General features: G+C 40.9%; 1 protein-coding gene across 4 annotated transcripts in view; it reads left to right on the top strand.

Annotated features, from left to right (window-relative positions):
* The window catches only part of LOC110499015 (glutamate receptor ionotropic, delta-1-like), a 428806-nt gene that overhangs the window by 351695 nt on the left and 60056 nt on the right, over positions 1–17055 (top strand). For all 4 annotated transcript variants that reach the window (XM_036955857.2, XM_036955858.2, XM_090212430.1 and 1 more), the window contains 3 exons: positions 1364–1537; positions 8329–8490; positions 14127–14246. In XM_036955857.2, coding sequence (XP_036811752.1) covers positions 1364–1537; positions 8329–8490; positions 14127–14246 — 456 coding nt within the window. The remainder of the gene's footprint in view (positions 1–1363; positions 1538–8328; positions 8491–14126; positions 14247–17055) is intronic.

Raw genomic sequence — 17055 nt, 5'->3', positions numbered from 1 at the left:
CATCAGAGTGTGAAATCCGGAGGGGCATGGGAGGCCAGGCTCAGAACGTGGAGAAGAGCTTTAGGAGGCTAAACCAACCCCCAACCGGCCTACACTGCTGTGGGGATTTCCAGATGTACACTTACCTGAAAAAATCAGTGTGTAAAACTTTGGCATCTTTATGTGGAGAAAATAAGAATGTGATGATGAGTTAAACATTACCCACACTGCTTTGCTTCCTAATTTTGTCAGAGAATCTGCACTTAACTCATGTGTCAGCTCTGAGTATTATTTTATAAAGCTGCGACCAGCATTTATTTCCCCTATATCACATTATAATTGTCGCATGACTGAATCATGCCAAACGGTCAGCAGCAGATGTGCCTGTTATTATTACCAAATCATGCAAGAATCTACTCTCTCATTGATGTGGAAGTGATATAGAACCGTAGGCTTCCCTGCTGCTTCAGACAGACAGAAAGCCCAAGCAAGCAGAAAATACCACAAAAACAAAGAAATATGAGAAGACAAGCCAACAGCTGTGGTGGTGGGGTGAGCAGGGAGCCTGGGAACTGGCAGTGGCTGACTAGCACCTATCCTGGGGGTGGATGTGGTGGGTGAGATAATGGGGCCCTGGGTCGGGTGGGTCTCCCCGGCAGGAGCTCAGAGATTGCCTGGAGGCTGAGTGAGCTATGTGTTGTCAACAGCAAGCTGACCCAAGGAAAACGAAAGAGCAGAAGGAATATGCTCTTTCACCATGAATCAAAGCATCCTTATTCCTACTAGTCTAAGAGATTCATCCTAAGGATGCAGCTCCTGCAGCACTGCCACCTGCTGAGACCGAGGCTGTCCTAATATTGACACCGTGCACCATAGATTTCTGAGGACACAGCTCTCGCTTAAGTTTTCCCTTTTCATGACTCTTTCACTTGGACGTCAAACATTTAAATGACCAATTTCCCTCTGACACACTCTTTCCCTCAGCGGATATTGCAGTTTCTACATGCAGAAAATTGCTTGAATATTGATTGTGGGTTTCCATTCTCATGTGCATTGTGCTGTTTAGATGGGTTTGGTCACTGTGCCCATGCCTGTTCTGAATCAAAATGAAAATACTCTTCAGGTACAGTGTCCGTATAAGGACAGTCTCAGCAGGACTTGTCGGTCTTGTCAGGAGACTGACAACAACTGATAAGACTGACACTAGTCCAACTGAGACTGTTTTTATGTGGTGACCATACACAGGGACTCTGTTCAACCTTGTCATAGTAGTTACAGGCAGGACAGTTTTTGTTTCAACTTCACCTCTATAGAGTTTTTTTATGCTGTAACATGTCTGTCCCCTTCTCTCAACCTCTCCCCTTCTCTCCCCCGCTCGTTATAGGAGATCAGCGACACAGAGATCATGGAGCTGGCACACAGTGCTTTGGGGCGGATGACAGTGATTCGTCAGATCTTTCCTCTGTGGAGGGACAGCAACGTGCGCTGCATGAGGAACAACCACCGCATCTCCTCCCTGCTCTGTGACCCACAGGAAGGATACCTACAGTCACTGGAGGTCAGTTCAACAAGGGACCTTTTCTGGCACCTTCACATCAAGGTCTTACAGTTGAAGTCGGATGTTTACATACACTTAGGTTGGAGTCGTTAAAACTTGTTTTTCAACCACTCCACAAATTTCTTGTTAACAAACTATAGTTTTGGCAAGTCGGTTAGGACATCTACTTTGTGCATGACACAAGTCATTTTTCCAACAATTGTTTACAGACAGATTATTTCACTTATAATTCACTGTATCACAATTCCAGTGGGTCAGAAGTTTACATACCCTAAGTTGACTGTGCCTTTAAACAGCTTGAAAAATTCCAGATAATGATGTCATAGCTTTAGAAGCTTCTGAAAGGCTAATTGACATCATTTGAGTCAATAGGAGGTGTACCTGTGGATGTATTTCAAGGCCTACCATCAAACTCAGTGCCTCTTTGCATGACACCTGAAAGGCCGCTAAGCAAGGAATAATTCACTGCTCCAAAACCGCCATAAAAAAAGCCAGACTACGGTTTGCAATTGCACATGGTGACCAAGATCGTACTTTTTGGAGAAATGTCTTCTGGTCTGATGAAACAAAAATAGAACTGTTTGGCCATAATGACCATTGTTATGTTTGGAGGAAAAGGGGGGGGGGGTGGCTTGCAAGCCGAAGAACACCATCCCAACCATGAAGCACGGGGGTGGCAGCATCATGTTGTGGGGGTGCTTTGTTGCAGGAGGGACTGGTGCACATCACAAAATAGATGGCATCATGAGGGAGGAAAATTATGTGGATACATTGAAGCAACATCTCAAGATGTTGGAAGTTAAAGCTTGGTCACAAATGGGTCTTCCAAATGGACAATGACCTCAAGCATACTCCCAAAGTTGTGGCAAAATGGCTTAAGGACAACAAAGTCAAGGTATTGGAGTGGCCATCACAATGCCCTGACCTCAATCCCAAAGAAGATGTGTTGGCAGAACTGAAAAAGCGTGTGCGAGTAAGGAGGCCTACAAACCTGACTCAGTTACACCAGCTCTGTCAGGAGGAATGGGCCAAAATTCACCCAACATATTGTGGGAAGCTTGTGGAAATGTTTTACTCAAGTTAAACAATTTTAAGGAAATGCTACCAAATGATAATTGAGTGTATGTAAACTTCTGAACCACTAAAAATGTGATGAATTAAATAAAAGCTGAAATAAATCATTTTCTTTACTATTATTCTGACATTTCACATTCTTAAAATAAAGTGTTGATCCTAACTGACCTAAGAGAGGGAATTTTTACTAGGATTAACTGTCAGGAATTGTGAAAAACGGAGTCTAAATGTATTTGGCTAAGGTGTATGTAAACTTTCTACTGTATATGCCGAGAATCTTTCCTGACCATGTTACCTGACCAGGGGCCCTAGTCCCGAGTTATTCCTGGTCAGGAGATTTGTTCAGGAAAAAAAGTCTATCCCCACATATGACATTCAGAGCCAAATTGCACTTGCGCTTCATTAATATGTTCAAGGTCGATTATAACAAATAAATAAGAAATAACAAGTATGTGTATTACAATACATTTGAGTTCTATGCCAATGTTTTCTTTTACTGTTATCTGATGCTGCCAATGGGACAAAGTCAGTGACCCCTGTCACATGTTATGGCAGTGATAGCCCCAGAATTAAAGAGCCTTCTGATTGTTTAGAGTATCACTGAGCCTGTGACCTGGGGGCCCCCGAGGGTCAACAGCACATACTGTATAGTGTATCTCCTATTGCGTGACAATGGATGATGAGAAGTTACACAAGGCTGGGCTATTGACATGTGCTGGAATACAGCGACAGGTGTTTGGGGTCTGAAGGACAGATAAAGAAAAGTTGGTTGAGAGCATATAAATATAATCAATAGGAGAATGGGGATGCCAATTCTTGTGATTCTATTTCTATGGTTGAGAGGACAAGGATGCTAGCGAGGCGTTAGATACCCTGTGGTTCCTATTGACTCATTGGAACGGCTGTCGTAGGTGGAAGAAGGAGAGGACCAAGGTGCAGCGTGGTACGTGTTCATGATCTTTTAATTACACTGAACACTAGAACAAAAATAACAAAACGGAACAAACAAAACAGTCCTGTCTGGTACAGAGACAGAGAGAGAAAACAACTACCCACAACTCAAAGGCGAAAACAGGCTGCCTAAGTATGGTTCTCAATGAGATACAACGATTGACAGCTGCCTCTGATTGGGAACCATACCAGGCCAAACACCGAGAAATACAAACATAGAACAAAATATAGAATATCCACCCCAACTCACGCCCTGACCAACCTAAAATAGAGACATAAAAAAAGGTCAGGATGTGACACTCATTTTGTTTTGTTAGTTGTTTTGCTTTCAGTCTCCTGAGTCTCTCAAAATATTTTTTTCAGACTAAACATCCCACTCATATACATGTTTCTAGTTTACTCATGAAGTAACTTGCACTTCATTCCCAAAAAATTTAATCAAATTTTATTCGTCACATGCTTCATACAAAATGCAGCGAGAAAGAAAAGACTTAATAATAAATAGACAATGAGTAATGATAACTTGGCTGTATACACAGGGTACCAGTACAGAGTCGATGTGCAGGGGTATGAGGCAATTGAGGTAGGTATTTACATATAACTAAGAATAGAGTGACTTGGCAAGAGGATAGATAATAAACATTGGCAGCAGCGTATGTGATGAGTCAAAAACGTTAATGCAAAAAGGGTCAATGCAGATAGTCTAGGTAGCTATTTAACTAACTATTGGAGGTAGAATTTTTTTTTAAACTATTGGAGGTTGAAACTGTTCAGGGTTTATTGATAACAATCCAATAAATAATAGTCGGACATTCTCGCAAACTCGGTTGAGTAAACGCTGAGTACTTCCTGCAGTTTATTGACAAGAATATGTTTTTGAATAGATTACCCCTTTTGAATACATGCAGTATAGGAATCAACAAAAGTACAACATGATGACAAATGTATCATATCCTTTTGATATGGCAGCTAGATAGCAGCTAGACATGATCAATCAGCCACCCAACAAAATCACACGGATGCTGCTCTCTGACATCCCTCCCCTCTGTTCCTCATTTATGTAACCAGAGGTGTCTCTGAATGGAGAAAAAAAACCTTCAACCCACCTGAACTCTCGCTATCGCTAACCGTTAGCAGATGGCCCAACTCCTCAGGGGGCTCCTATCTCAATAATTCATGAAAAAGAGGGTTAAATGCTCTTTGATGTTAAATCACCTTTGTGACATGGCAAACGCTGGTGCATGCTGCCGGCGAACCCCGTCAGCGGTTTATCACAAAATTAGCAATTTCAACACTACTGTATCTACTTCCCCCCTGGAAAGATGTCAGTTCGCCATGTATTAACAAATGAGTCATATCCGCACGTTCACTCTGTATTTGTATTTTGTAATTATTGTGGATCCCCATTACTACTGTTCCTGGATTCCATAAAAAATTAAGGCATTAATATACAGTACACTAATACATTTTTAAAACAGATTTCCCAATACTTAAGTGTGTGCCCTCTGGCGACCACTCTAGTACAACACACAATCCAGGTGTACGTGTGTGTATAGTGTGTATGCTATGTTTGTTTGTATGTGTGTGTTTGTACCTGTGTGTGTGACTCTTCACATAAGGTGTATTTTGTATCTGTTTTTTAAATCTGATTTGACTGCGTCTGTGAGTTACTTGATGTGGAATAGAGTTTCATGTAGCCATGGCTCTATGTAGTAGTATGCACTTCCCATTGTCGGATCTGGACTTTGGTACTGTGAGGAGACCTCTGGCGACATGTCTTGTGGGATATGTATGTGTCCGAGCTGTGTGCTAGTAGTTTAAACAGACAGCTCGGTGCATTCAACATGTCAGTAATTCTTACCAAAACAAGTAGTGATGAAGTCATTCACTTCTCTACTTTGAGCAATGAGAGATTGACATGCATATTATTCATGTTAGATCTACGTGTACATTTAAGGGCCAGCTGTGCTGCCCTGTTCTGGGACAGTTGTAGTTTTCCCAAGTCTCTCTTTATGGCACCTGACCACACGGCAGGGCAGTAGTCCTGCTGTGACTAAACTAGGACCTGTAGGACCTGAATTATTGATATTGTTGTTCTCCCCATCTTAGCTACTGCTGTATCAATTTGTTTTGACCTTAACAGTTTACAATCCAGGGTTACTCTAAGCAGTTTAGTCTCCTCAGTTTAGTCATCTCAATTTCCACATGATTCATTACAATATTTAGTTGAGGTATTTGGGGTTTAGTGAATGATTTGTACCAAATACAATGCTTTTATTTTTCAAAATATTTAGGACTAACTTATTCCTTGCCACCCATTCTGAAACTGACTGTAGATCTTTGTTAAGTGTTGCAATGATTTTACTCGCTGTTGTAGCTGACTTGTATACTGTTGAGTCATCCGCGTACATAGTGTAGACACACAGGCTTGATTTACTCAGAGCCAGTGGCAGGTCGTACTGGCGTACACCAAATCACTTCCACAATGTGGCGTTCCATTCCACTTCTCTGGGTGACATTGAGTTTGACTGAGATCGCTGATCACAGATCTCTTGATTGAGGCTTCTAAAGGGGTCACTTGTTGATCTCTGGTTGAACCTCTTGCATCAAACCTGTTGTGATAGTGAAGTAATCTGAAGGTTATTGTCAAAAACACAGAGATCAGGACAGGCCACACACAGCTAACAACAAGGCGGAGGAGAGGACTGAAGAAGGGTGACACGGGGAGAAAACATGGAGAGAATGCTCGTTGTTGTTGTTCTTGCCTTCTCTGTCAGTGATAGAGAGATTTAGGTCCAGGGGGTTGGGATTGATGGGGACGTTGTAGCTAGTGTCGCTGTCCCAGGTCTTCAGTTACAAACTACCCAGCAGATGCAGTCCGCAGCCCAGCCTTAGTTAGCCCTGCTCAGCTTTAGCCCTGCCTCGACTTAGTTAGCCCGGCTCATAGTTGTCCTTGAGGCTTCTACTCTGGCCACAGACTAGTGTAGACAGCTCTATGCATTACTACACTCTAGTAGGCCTGCACATTGTTTTCCTGATCCTCATCCATATATCATGTTCACACCCTAAAATGACAAAAGGCATAATAATTAAGTTATCATATCATGATGTGGGGTGAATGTGTGCCATAGCCTATAGTATTATCATGCGGCTGCAGCTCCATGTTGTTTAAAACATCTACAGGATCGGTGTCCCCCCCATGGGACGGTTGATCTAACGTAGGCTAATGTGATTAGCATGAGGTTGTAAGTAAACAAGAACATTTCCCAGGACATTGACATATCTGATATTGGCAGAAAGCTTAAATTCTTATTAATCTAACTAGACTGTTCAATTTACAGTAGCTATTACAGTGAAATAATACCATGCTATTGTGAGGAGAGTGCACAGTTATGAATTTAAAAATGTATTAATAAACCAATTAGGCACATTTGGGCAGTCCTGATACAAAATTTTGAACAGAAATGTGATGGTTTATTGGATCAGTCTATACACTGCTGCCATTGAGTGGCCAAAATCTCAAGTGCGCCTGAGATGAAATAATACATTATGGCCATCCTGTTGCATTTCAAAGATGATGGTACAAAAAAAATGTTTTTTTCTTTGTATTATCTTTTACCAGATCTAATGTGGTATATTCTCCTACATTCATTTCACATTTTCACAAACTTTAAAGTGTTTCCTTTCAAATGGTATCAAGAATGTGCATGTCCTTGCTTCAGGTCCTGAGCTACAGGCAGTTAGATTTGTGTATGTCATTTTAGGCGAAAATTGAAAAAAAAAGGGGGCAGATTCTTAATGTTGCTTTTCCAATGTGGTGGAGAAGGGAGACGGCATGAATTGTCAGTGCAGAGGATGTCATTATCATAGCCTAGTGTGATGTCTGCGTCTTCTGCCTCTGAAACAGTTGGACTGCTCCGCTGCTTATTTGTCACTGTGCGTTTAGTTTCTGCTCCATGGCGCTGGGTTGACTCTGGAGCTGGACTCACATCTGGTCAAGGGGACTGTCATGCTGTGTGTCACTTTGATAGGGGCGTGTGTATGTGTGTCTGTGTGAATGTGCGTGGGCGTCTTGTGGGCCTACGTGCGCCATGCGGGCGCGCGTGCACGTGTGTGTCTGTCTGAGAGTGTGAATGCATGTGTGTTTTGGGGGGCCTCATGTGGGGCTCATTCAGCCCAGCGGTTCCTGATGTCCCCAGCTGTGTCCCACTCCCAGTCAGAGTGCCTTCTATTCCCGGAGGTAATTAGGATTAGCACCCCTTCACTCCCCATCAGAGCCAGAGCAACATCTGTGGCGCTGCTAAGAGCAATAACCACAGGGCTCTGTTTATGAAGCTTTTCTGAGCTTTGTTTATGCAGTACCTTTCCATGTCCTCATGCCGCACAAACAGACAATACCCATTGGAAATCCTGGTCCTATTAAAAACATCAAAACACACCAGTCCTACCATTCCTTAATGGTGCAGCTTCAGTTTTACTTTTGTACAATGAATAGGTTGTGCATCAACAATGATTTAATCACATATCAATGTTTAACTGGTTTCCATGGTCTCCAATCTCTGTTGTGTGTGTTTTCAACAGAGATCCTGGAAATTTATTGTTTAATACAATATTTTACACTTTTATCCGTTTCTAGAATGACCGAGATGGTTGATTTTCAGTCATGTTGCTATGATGCCAATGTCCATTGTAGAGTTCTATATCTAATTCTATGCTGTTTTCTCCCTCCTCACTCTCTCTATATGCCTTGACTGTCTGTACTGCAGGTGTCCAACCTGTACCTGTATGACAGCGTGCTGGCGCTGGCCAATGCCTTCCACAGGAAGTTGGTGGACAGGAAGTGGCATAGCATGGCCAGTCTCAACTGCATCAAGAAGTCCACCAAGCCATGGAACGGAGGCTGGTCCATGCTGGAGAACATCCAGATGGTAAATTTAGTACAACAATTTAGTTCAGAACATGAATATGAACCTCTTTCTATATATATATATATATACAGAGGCTTGCGAAAGTGTTTTTCCCCCTTGGCATTTTTCCTATGTTGTTGCCTTGCAACCTGGTTGTATCATCTGATTTACACAACATGCCTACCACTTTGAAGATGCAAAATATTTGAATTCAATTTGAAATAAATAAGACAAAATAAATAAGACAAAAAAAAAAAAAGAACTTGAGCGTGCATAACTATTTACCCCTCCAAAGTCAATACTTTGTAGAGCCACCTTTTGCAGCAATTATAGCTGCATGTCTCTTGGGTCTCTATAAGCTTGGCACATCTAGCCACTGGGATTTTTGCCCATTCTTCAAGGCAAAACTGCTCCTTCTCCTTCAAGTTGTATGATTTGAGGACTGGGCTTTGACTTGACCATTCCAATATATTTAAATGTTTCCCCTTAAACCACTCGAGTGTTGCTTTAGCAGTATGCTTAGGGTCATTGTCCTGCTGGAAGGTGAACCTCCGTCTCTGTCTCAAATCTTTGGAAGACTGAAACAGACTTCCCTCAAGAATTTCCCTGTATTTAGCACCATCTATCATTCCTTCAATACTGACCAGTTTCCCGGTCCTTGCCGATGAAAAACATCCCCACATCATGATGCTGCCACCACCATGCTTCACTATGGGGATGGTATTCTCGGGGTGATGGGAGGTTTTGGGTTTGCGCCAGGCATAGCGTTTTCCTTGATGGCCAAAAAGTTCAATATTAGTCTCATCTGACCAGAGTACCTTCTTCCATATGTTTGGGGAGTCTCCAATATTCCTTTTGGCAAACACCAAACGTGTTTGCTTATTTTTTTCTTTAACTTCTTATGGTATAGGGGACGGTTGCGTCCCACTTGGACAAAAAACAGGGAAAATGCAGCACGGCAAATAATTTTATTTTACATAAAAATCAAACTTTCATTAAATCACACATGTAAGATACTCAATTAAAGCTACACTCGTTGTGAATCCAGCCAACATGTCCGATTTTAAAAATGCTTTTCGGCGAAAGCACAAGAAGCTATTATCTGATGATAGCCCAATAGTAAACAAAGAGGGTAGCATATTTCAACCCTGCAGGCGCTACACAAAATGCAGAAATAAAATATAAAACATGCATTACCTTTGACTAGCTTCTTTTGTTGGCACTCCAATATGTCCCATAAACATCACAATTGGTCGTTTTTAATTCCGTCCATATATATCCAAATGTCAATTTATTTGACGCGTTTGATCCAGAAAAAAACAGCTTCCAATTTGCGCAACGTCACTACAAAATATCTCAAAAGTTGCCTGTAAACTTTGCCAAAACATTTCAAACTACTTTTGTAATACAACTTTAGGTATTTTTAAACGTTAATAATCAATCAAATTGTAGACGGGTCTGTGTTCAATACAGGAAGACAACAAACCATGCTACTTTTCACGTCTTGTGCACTCTCAACAGTGTTACCCAGTTCCTAGATGGCCTACTTCTTCATTGCACAAATGAATAACCTCAACCAAATTCCAAAGACTGGTGACATCCAGTGGAAGCGGTAGGAACTGAAAACAAGTGCCTAAATATCGTTTCCCAATGAGAACTCACTGAACAGACAGTTAGTCCTCAGTGTTTTGCCTGCTACATAAGTTCTGTTATACTCACAGACATGATTCAAACAGTTTTAGAAACTTTAGAGTGGTTTCTATCCAAATCTACTAATAACATGCATATCTTATATTCTTGGCATGAGTAGCAGAAAGTTGAAATTGGGCATGCTATTTATCCAAAAGTGAAAATGCTGCCCCCTATACCTTAAGAAGTTAAACTCACAGACATCATTCAAACAGTTTTAGAAACTTCAGAGTGTTTTCTATCCAAATATACTAATAATATGCATATTCTAGCCTCTGGGCCTGAGTAGCAGGCAGTTTACTCTGGGCACGCTTTTCATCCGGATGTAAAAATACTGCCCCCTACAACAGTGAGGTTAAATGGATAGTTCACCCAAATTACAAAATTGCATATTGTTTGCCTTACCCTCTAAGCCAGTGGTAACCAAACGGTCGGTCGTTCTTCAAGGCATCCCTAGCCGATCACCAAACGTTTCTGTAGAAAAGCCAATGATAAAGCTGTGTGCTCCTTTTTAATAATTTTTTTGTATTGCGCTGTTGGTTGTAGGTGCACTTGATTCAGAAGCCCTGCGTGCCGTGAAGACAAACTGTTCAAATTTTGAACCATGTAATTTGTTTGATGGAACAAACTCCGCTTACCCAGTTGACCAGGAGAGCTGTGGCTAAATCAAGTGTGCCTACTGTACTGGCCAATCGGAAAGCCCAAATTACCGTACCTACATCCACGACCCCACAGCAAAGTTTGATACTAGCCTATGGGACATTTAATGATGTTTAAAAACATGACCAGAAAGAGTCTGTCAAAGAATATAGCAAAGAGCTGCTGTTTTTATGAGTGAGTTAATGTTTACATTTTTATTCAGCACTGTCAACACTTTTACAAAACATAAAACGTGCTTCTTATTTGTATTAACAGCTCGTCGAGTCTATTTTAATATTGAGGAATATTTCATAGTATCAACATGAATTTGTGCATGAAGCAGGAATAATGCAATGCGACTAGAGTGGAAGACGGTGTCCCCTCTCTCTGTTCAGGGTTTATTAATTCTTCCGATTCTGTTGTAAAACGTTTCTTTAACAGAAGCACACTGAATGAAACGGGGAGAAACCTACCTCCATTTGTCCAATATAAACTCTTGTTTTAGTTGCAAAACGAAATGATTTGCAGCTGTTTGGCAGAATGAATACACCCCAGTCTCACCTGAGGAAAAGAGAGAGCAGGGACCATAAGAGGCAGACCCTCTGCTGTTCTCTCCTTCCACTGAGACTGACCATCAGATGCAGGTACCATCAGCCCAGTAAAATAAAAAAACTAATTATTTGCTAATTATTTCAGGCCAAGAATAGTATGTATTAGGCCTACTGTATTATGCCTACTGCACAAACCTCATTCCTAAATAAATGTTTTTATTAGGTTAATGTTGCACAGGCTTACATTTGTTAAGTCATGTTCAAAGAAAAATTATCTGAGCGGAAAATTCCGGCTTGCTTGTTGACTACAAAAGTGATCATGACTCAGAAAAGGTTGATGACCACCGCTCTAAGCAGTCTATGGACAAGGTATGAAACTAATCCGTGCCCTGGTTTAGTTTCCTTGGCACTCTTTTAACATGCTAATGTGACACAAATCCCACTCAAGTCATGGGACCAATATTAGCATTTTTCGCACATCATGTACAAATCATCCAAATGTATCTAAAATTGTGAAGCTCAACATAGTCACTTATAGATGATGACTTGAATGGGATTTGTCCCACAGAGGCTAAAATGTTAGCATGTGGAAACAGTGCCAGGTAAACTAAACTAAACTAAACTATGAATTGCTGTCATACCTTGTCCATAGAATGCTTACAAGGTAAGGAACCCAATATGTCATTTTGTAATTTGGGTGAGCTATCGATTTAAGGTCAATGACATCATGAACTTCACCCAGTACCAGGACATTTTGGCCAAACACCTGGTTGCCTCTGTCAGGAGGCTGAAACTTGACAGTAAGTGGATCTTCCAGTAAGACAATAACCCCACGCACACATCAAAATCTGCAAATAAATGTCCACAAAATCAACATCAGTCTCTGGACTTGAACCCCATTTTAAACCTGGGTTTTGAATTGAAGAAAGCAGTCCATAAGCATAGACAAAGGATGTCAAGGATCTGGAAAGATTCTTTATGGAGGAATTGTCTAAGATCACTCCCAATGTTTTCTCCAATCTCACAAAACATTTTAGAAAAAGGCTCAATGCCGTTATCCTCGCAAGATGAGCTTTTGAAAATAGGGTTGTCAATAGTTTTGACCCCTATACATTTTACTCATTTAATTCTCTTTCTCTGAGCAATTGTATCAGTATAAAATAATATAATTTTCCAATTTCTTTTCCATAAAATAATAGCTCAGTATTTGGATTATTTCTCACCTACTGTCTTTTTTGCTCATCTTTACCAGGGTGCCAATAATTTTGGGCATGACTGTATTTGTCTCAGAGAAATTGGCCTGTCCCTAGCACAGTGACATTGGTTCAAACATGCAAACTGATTCAATCACAATATGAATTGGCTCACATGCTGACCAGACCGGACACATCGCGTGCACGAGCGTCGCAAAATAAATGTAGAAATCCTTGTTATTCAATTATTGCACCCACACTGCTCACGTGCGCCAAGGAGCGTCTGCGATGCCAAGGGCTAAAATAGAAGTCATTCCTATTTCTGATGCAGATCGCGTTGCAAGTCCTGCCTCTCCCATCTCCTCATTGGTTTATAGAAGCAGGTACCCATGTGCCATCTCCTCATTGGTTATACCCACGTGGGTGATTAAAATACTAAATGTTTTGCCGGTCGTCGTGGTAATACTATGAAAGTGTAGATGCCAATCACCATATAAGTTCAAAGATGAAAAGCCTGGAAGGAGAAGAGATGACTAGAAATGATTCAGTTGGCCGTTTTATGTGTGGATTAATTGTTGGAGTACCTGTGCATTTCAGGTAAAATAACAACTCAATGTTTATATCCCAGGACAAATTAGCTAGCAACAGCAAGCTATCTAAATAGGACAAATTAGCTAGCAAGTGCAAGCTAACGAGCTAGATTGCCATACATGTTTAATGCTTTTTGACCTGTCCCCAAATTAATGTCATTGGTTCAGAGTTAGTTTTTATATTTTAACCTGCATGTCATGATCACGTTTGGTTTAGGGGACAAAATAAATGTACGCACGATAGCGCACGCGCACAGCAAATTTGGGTTCCATGTTAGGGAGTGCACCGATTTCATTATGGACTTGATATTAAAGGACTTGTTAAAGCAGGATGGCGCCGACAGAGATGGTCGCCTTTCTTCGATTCCTTTGGAAACTATGCAGTATTTAGTTTTTTTAATGTATTATTTCTTACATTGTTAGCTCAGAAAATCTTAAGTGTTATTACATACAGCCAGGACGAACTATTGGATATAAAAATGACGTCAACTTACCAACATTACGACCAGGAATACGACTTTCCCGAAGCGGATACTTTGTTCAGACCACCACCCAGGACAGTGGATCTAATCCCAGAAGCCGACCCAAAAAATGACTTGTGTCATGCATAAAGTAGATGTCCTAAATGACTTGCCAAAACTATAGTTTGTTAACAAGAAATTGGTGAAGTGGTTGAAAACTAGTTTCAATGACTCCAACCTAAGTGTATGTAAACTTCCAGTTGACTTCAACTGTAGATATTATTATTCCTCCCTTTAGATGTGTGTATTAGGTAGTTGTTGGGGAATTGTTAGATTACTTTTTATATATTACTGCACTGTCGGATCTAGATGCACAAGCATTTCACTACACTCACATTAACATCTGCTAACCATGTGTATGTGACCAATCACGTTTGATTTGACAGTTGGTCTTGTCATGACACTGAGACCTCACTCTAGGAATTGAAACGATATTATCTCTCTCTTTCTGCCTCCCTCTCTCTCTCCTCACAGGGACATATCACAGGTCTCACAGGAACAATGGATTTCAAAGCGAATGGATCCAATTCTCATGTTCAGTTTGAAATTCTGGGCACCAGCTTCAGCGAGACGTTTGGAAAAGACGTGAAAAGGGTGAGTATGATGATTCCGCTACTGGTGTGCATTCCTCCTTTGGCTCAAGATGTCTTTAAGTCTGACAGATGTTTTTGAGTTTGTTCTCCTCTGCGCAGTTCTGAAGCTACGGACCTCTGTGGTACTACCCAGTGGTATTGCAGCACAGCAAGCCTCTACAAAGTAGTCGGTAAACCATTTCTTTAAAACAGAGGAGGTTATGGCCCATAAATTGCTGGCAGCGATTTCTGAGGTGTCTTGGGTTGGGTTTCTTAGCACACATAAATTGGAGTGTGGAAACCCTGTGGAACATGGTGCAGTCCTTGAGGCAAAGCATACACAATCTGCCAGGATACTGTTGGTTGTCTCTTTAAATTGTACTGAGAAATGTAATATACTCTACAATATCTAGGTTATTTCTACATTGATGGAAGAAAAAAAATAGGTTCTATAATGTGTTGTATAATGCAAATTGTCGTCGGTGGTGGAAAAAAAAAAACCCAATTGTCTTATTTGAGTAATAGTAAAGACACCTTAACAGAAAATGACTCAAGTAAAAGTGAAAGTCACCCAGTGTAACGATGTTTGCTGAGAGTCGGGAAGCAAGTTCAGGGAGTGAGTGTTTTAATAAATAAATACAACCTTATACAAAATAAGAAACACGAACGCACAGACATGATACAGGAACAGAAACAATAACGCCTGGGGAAGGAACCAAAGGGAGTGACATATATAGGGAAGGTAATCAGGGAAGTGATGGAGTCCTGGTGAGTCTGATGACGCGCAGGTGCGCGTAACGATGGCGACAGGTGGGCGCCATAACGAGCAGCCTGGTGACCTAGAGGCCGGAGAGGGAGCACACGTGACACCCAGCAAAATTCTACTTGAGTAAACGTCAATGTATTTGATTTGAAATACACTTAAGTATCAAAGTAAATGTAATTGCAAAATATACTTAACAATCAAAAGTATAAAACATTTGAAATTGCTTATAAGAAGCAAACCAAAACGGCACAATTGTATTTTAGTTTTAAAATTGTGGATAGCCAGGGGCACACTACAACACTTCGACATCATTTAAAAAATTAAAAAATGTGTGATTAATGAGTCCACCAGATCAGAGGCAGTAAGCATGACATGGGATGATCTGTTGATAAGTGTGAAAATGTGAAAATGTTTCTGTCCTGCTAAGCATTCAAAATGTAACGAGTACTTTTGGGTGTCAGGGAAAATATATGGAGTAAAAAGTACATTATTTTCCTTAGGAATGTATTGAAGTAAAAGTTTTTGAAAATATAAATAGTAAAGTACAGACACCCCAAAAAATGTATTAAGTAGTACTTGAAAGTGTTTTTACTTAAGTACTTTACACCACTGATTGTCATATGCTAAGATGTGTTTTTCTTAACAAAAATAGAAATAACATAATGCATAACGTTATATGAGTATAGAAACATTAGGAACACCTTCCTAATATTGAATTGCACCCCCCTTTTTGCCCTCAGAACAGCTTCATTTCATTGTGGCATGGACTCTACAAGGTGTTGAAAGCATTCCACAGGGATGCTGGCCCATGTTGACTCCAATGCTTCCCACAGTTGTGTCAAGTTGGCTGGATGTCCTTTGGGTGGTGGACCATTCTTGATAAACATGGGAAACTGTTGAGCGTGAAAAACCCAGCAGTGTAGGAGATCTTGACACTCAATATTAGTGTTCCTAAATTTTTGCACACTCAGTGTATATAAACACAGGAAAATCTGTTTTTTTGACTGCACTGGGACTTTAAGACATAAACACACCAATGTGTAGCCTCTCATATATTAACATACTCCTATACTGCTGTGCCATTATTGCATTTCTATTGCACACATTATTTCAGCTAATGTAGTACTGTGTTTTTTTCTGATCAAACGCCAGTCAGTACAGTGTCAATCATCCTGTAATGACAACTGTAGGACAAGCAGCAACAGGGTCACTGTCAACACAGCTCACACTGTATATGGCCGGAGAAGCACACACTGTCTCTCAAATAATACCCTATATTCCCCATATAGGGCATTATTTTCGACAAGGGTCCTATTCAGAACCCTCTGTGTGTCTAGTCAAAAGAAGTACACTCATTTGGGAATAGAGTATTAATTGAGACACAGACGCTGTCTGCTCCTCTGTCCCATTGGGGAGACTCCTCTGTGTCTCCTGACTAGAGTGTATTATGCGGTTACACTCTTATTCTGAGATGCCTTCACTGGCGCTTGCTCAGGAGAGGACAGCCATAACTAAAAGGAGGGATGCCTGTCAGATGTAAACGTGTCCATATGACCCCCCAAATAACAAGGCCATGCTCCATGACTGGGAGAAATGTCAGCCATTGCCCAACGGCGATTCGTCTTTGAATTGTTAAGGGGGAAGTGTTGAAGAGTACTGTGTCTAGTAAATAGCCTGGTTTCAAGTGCTTTTCTTCTTTATATATTTGTTATTTTGTGACATTTTATAGGTTTTTCGTATTGGTTGGTTTGTGTACCTTCCATCATGGAGAATAAGTCAAATAAATGACATGGAAGTGGAATGAGTCAGACCTGTGGTAATGAAGATTTAATCACCCGGCATTCCAACTTGAATTATGAACCCAGTGTATTACATTATGGCCATTAGGGTCCACGGGCCCAAAGCCATACACATACACACATACACACACACACACACACACACACACACACACACACACACACACACACACACACACACACACACACACACACACACACACACACACACACACACAAAATTTTGCTGTGGCTCCCCTTCATCCCATGGACATGTATTACTTGTA

The sequence above is a fragment of the Oncorhynchus mykiss genome, chromosome 20 (assembly GCF_057628025.1).
Source record: "Oncorhynchus mykiss isolate SJ-2025 chromosome 20, ASM5762802v1, whole genome shotgun sequence".
In the NCBI taxonomy this organism is placed as follows: Eukaryota; Metazoa; Chordata; class Actinopteri; order Salmoniformes; family Salmonidae; genus Oncorhynchus; species Oncorhynchus mykiss.
This window is presented reverse-complemented; position numbering and strand designations above follow the sequence as displayed.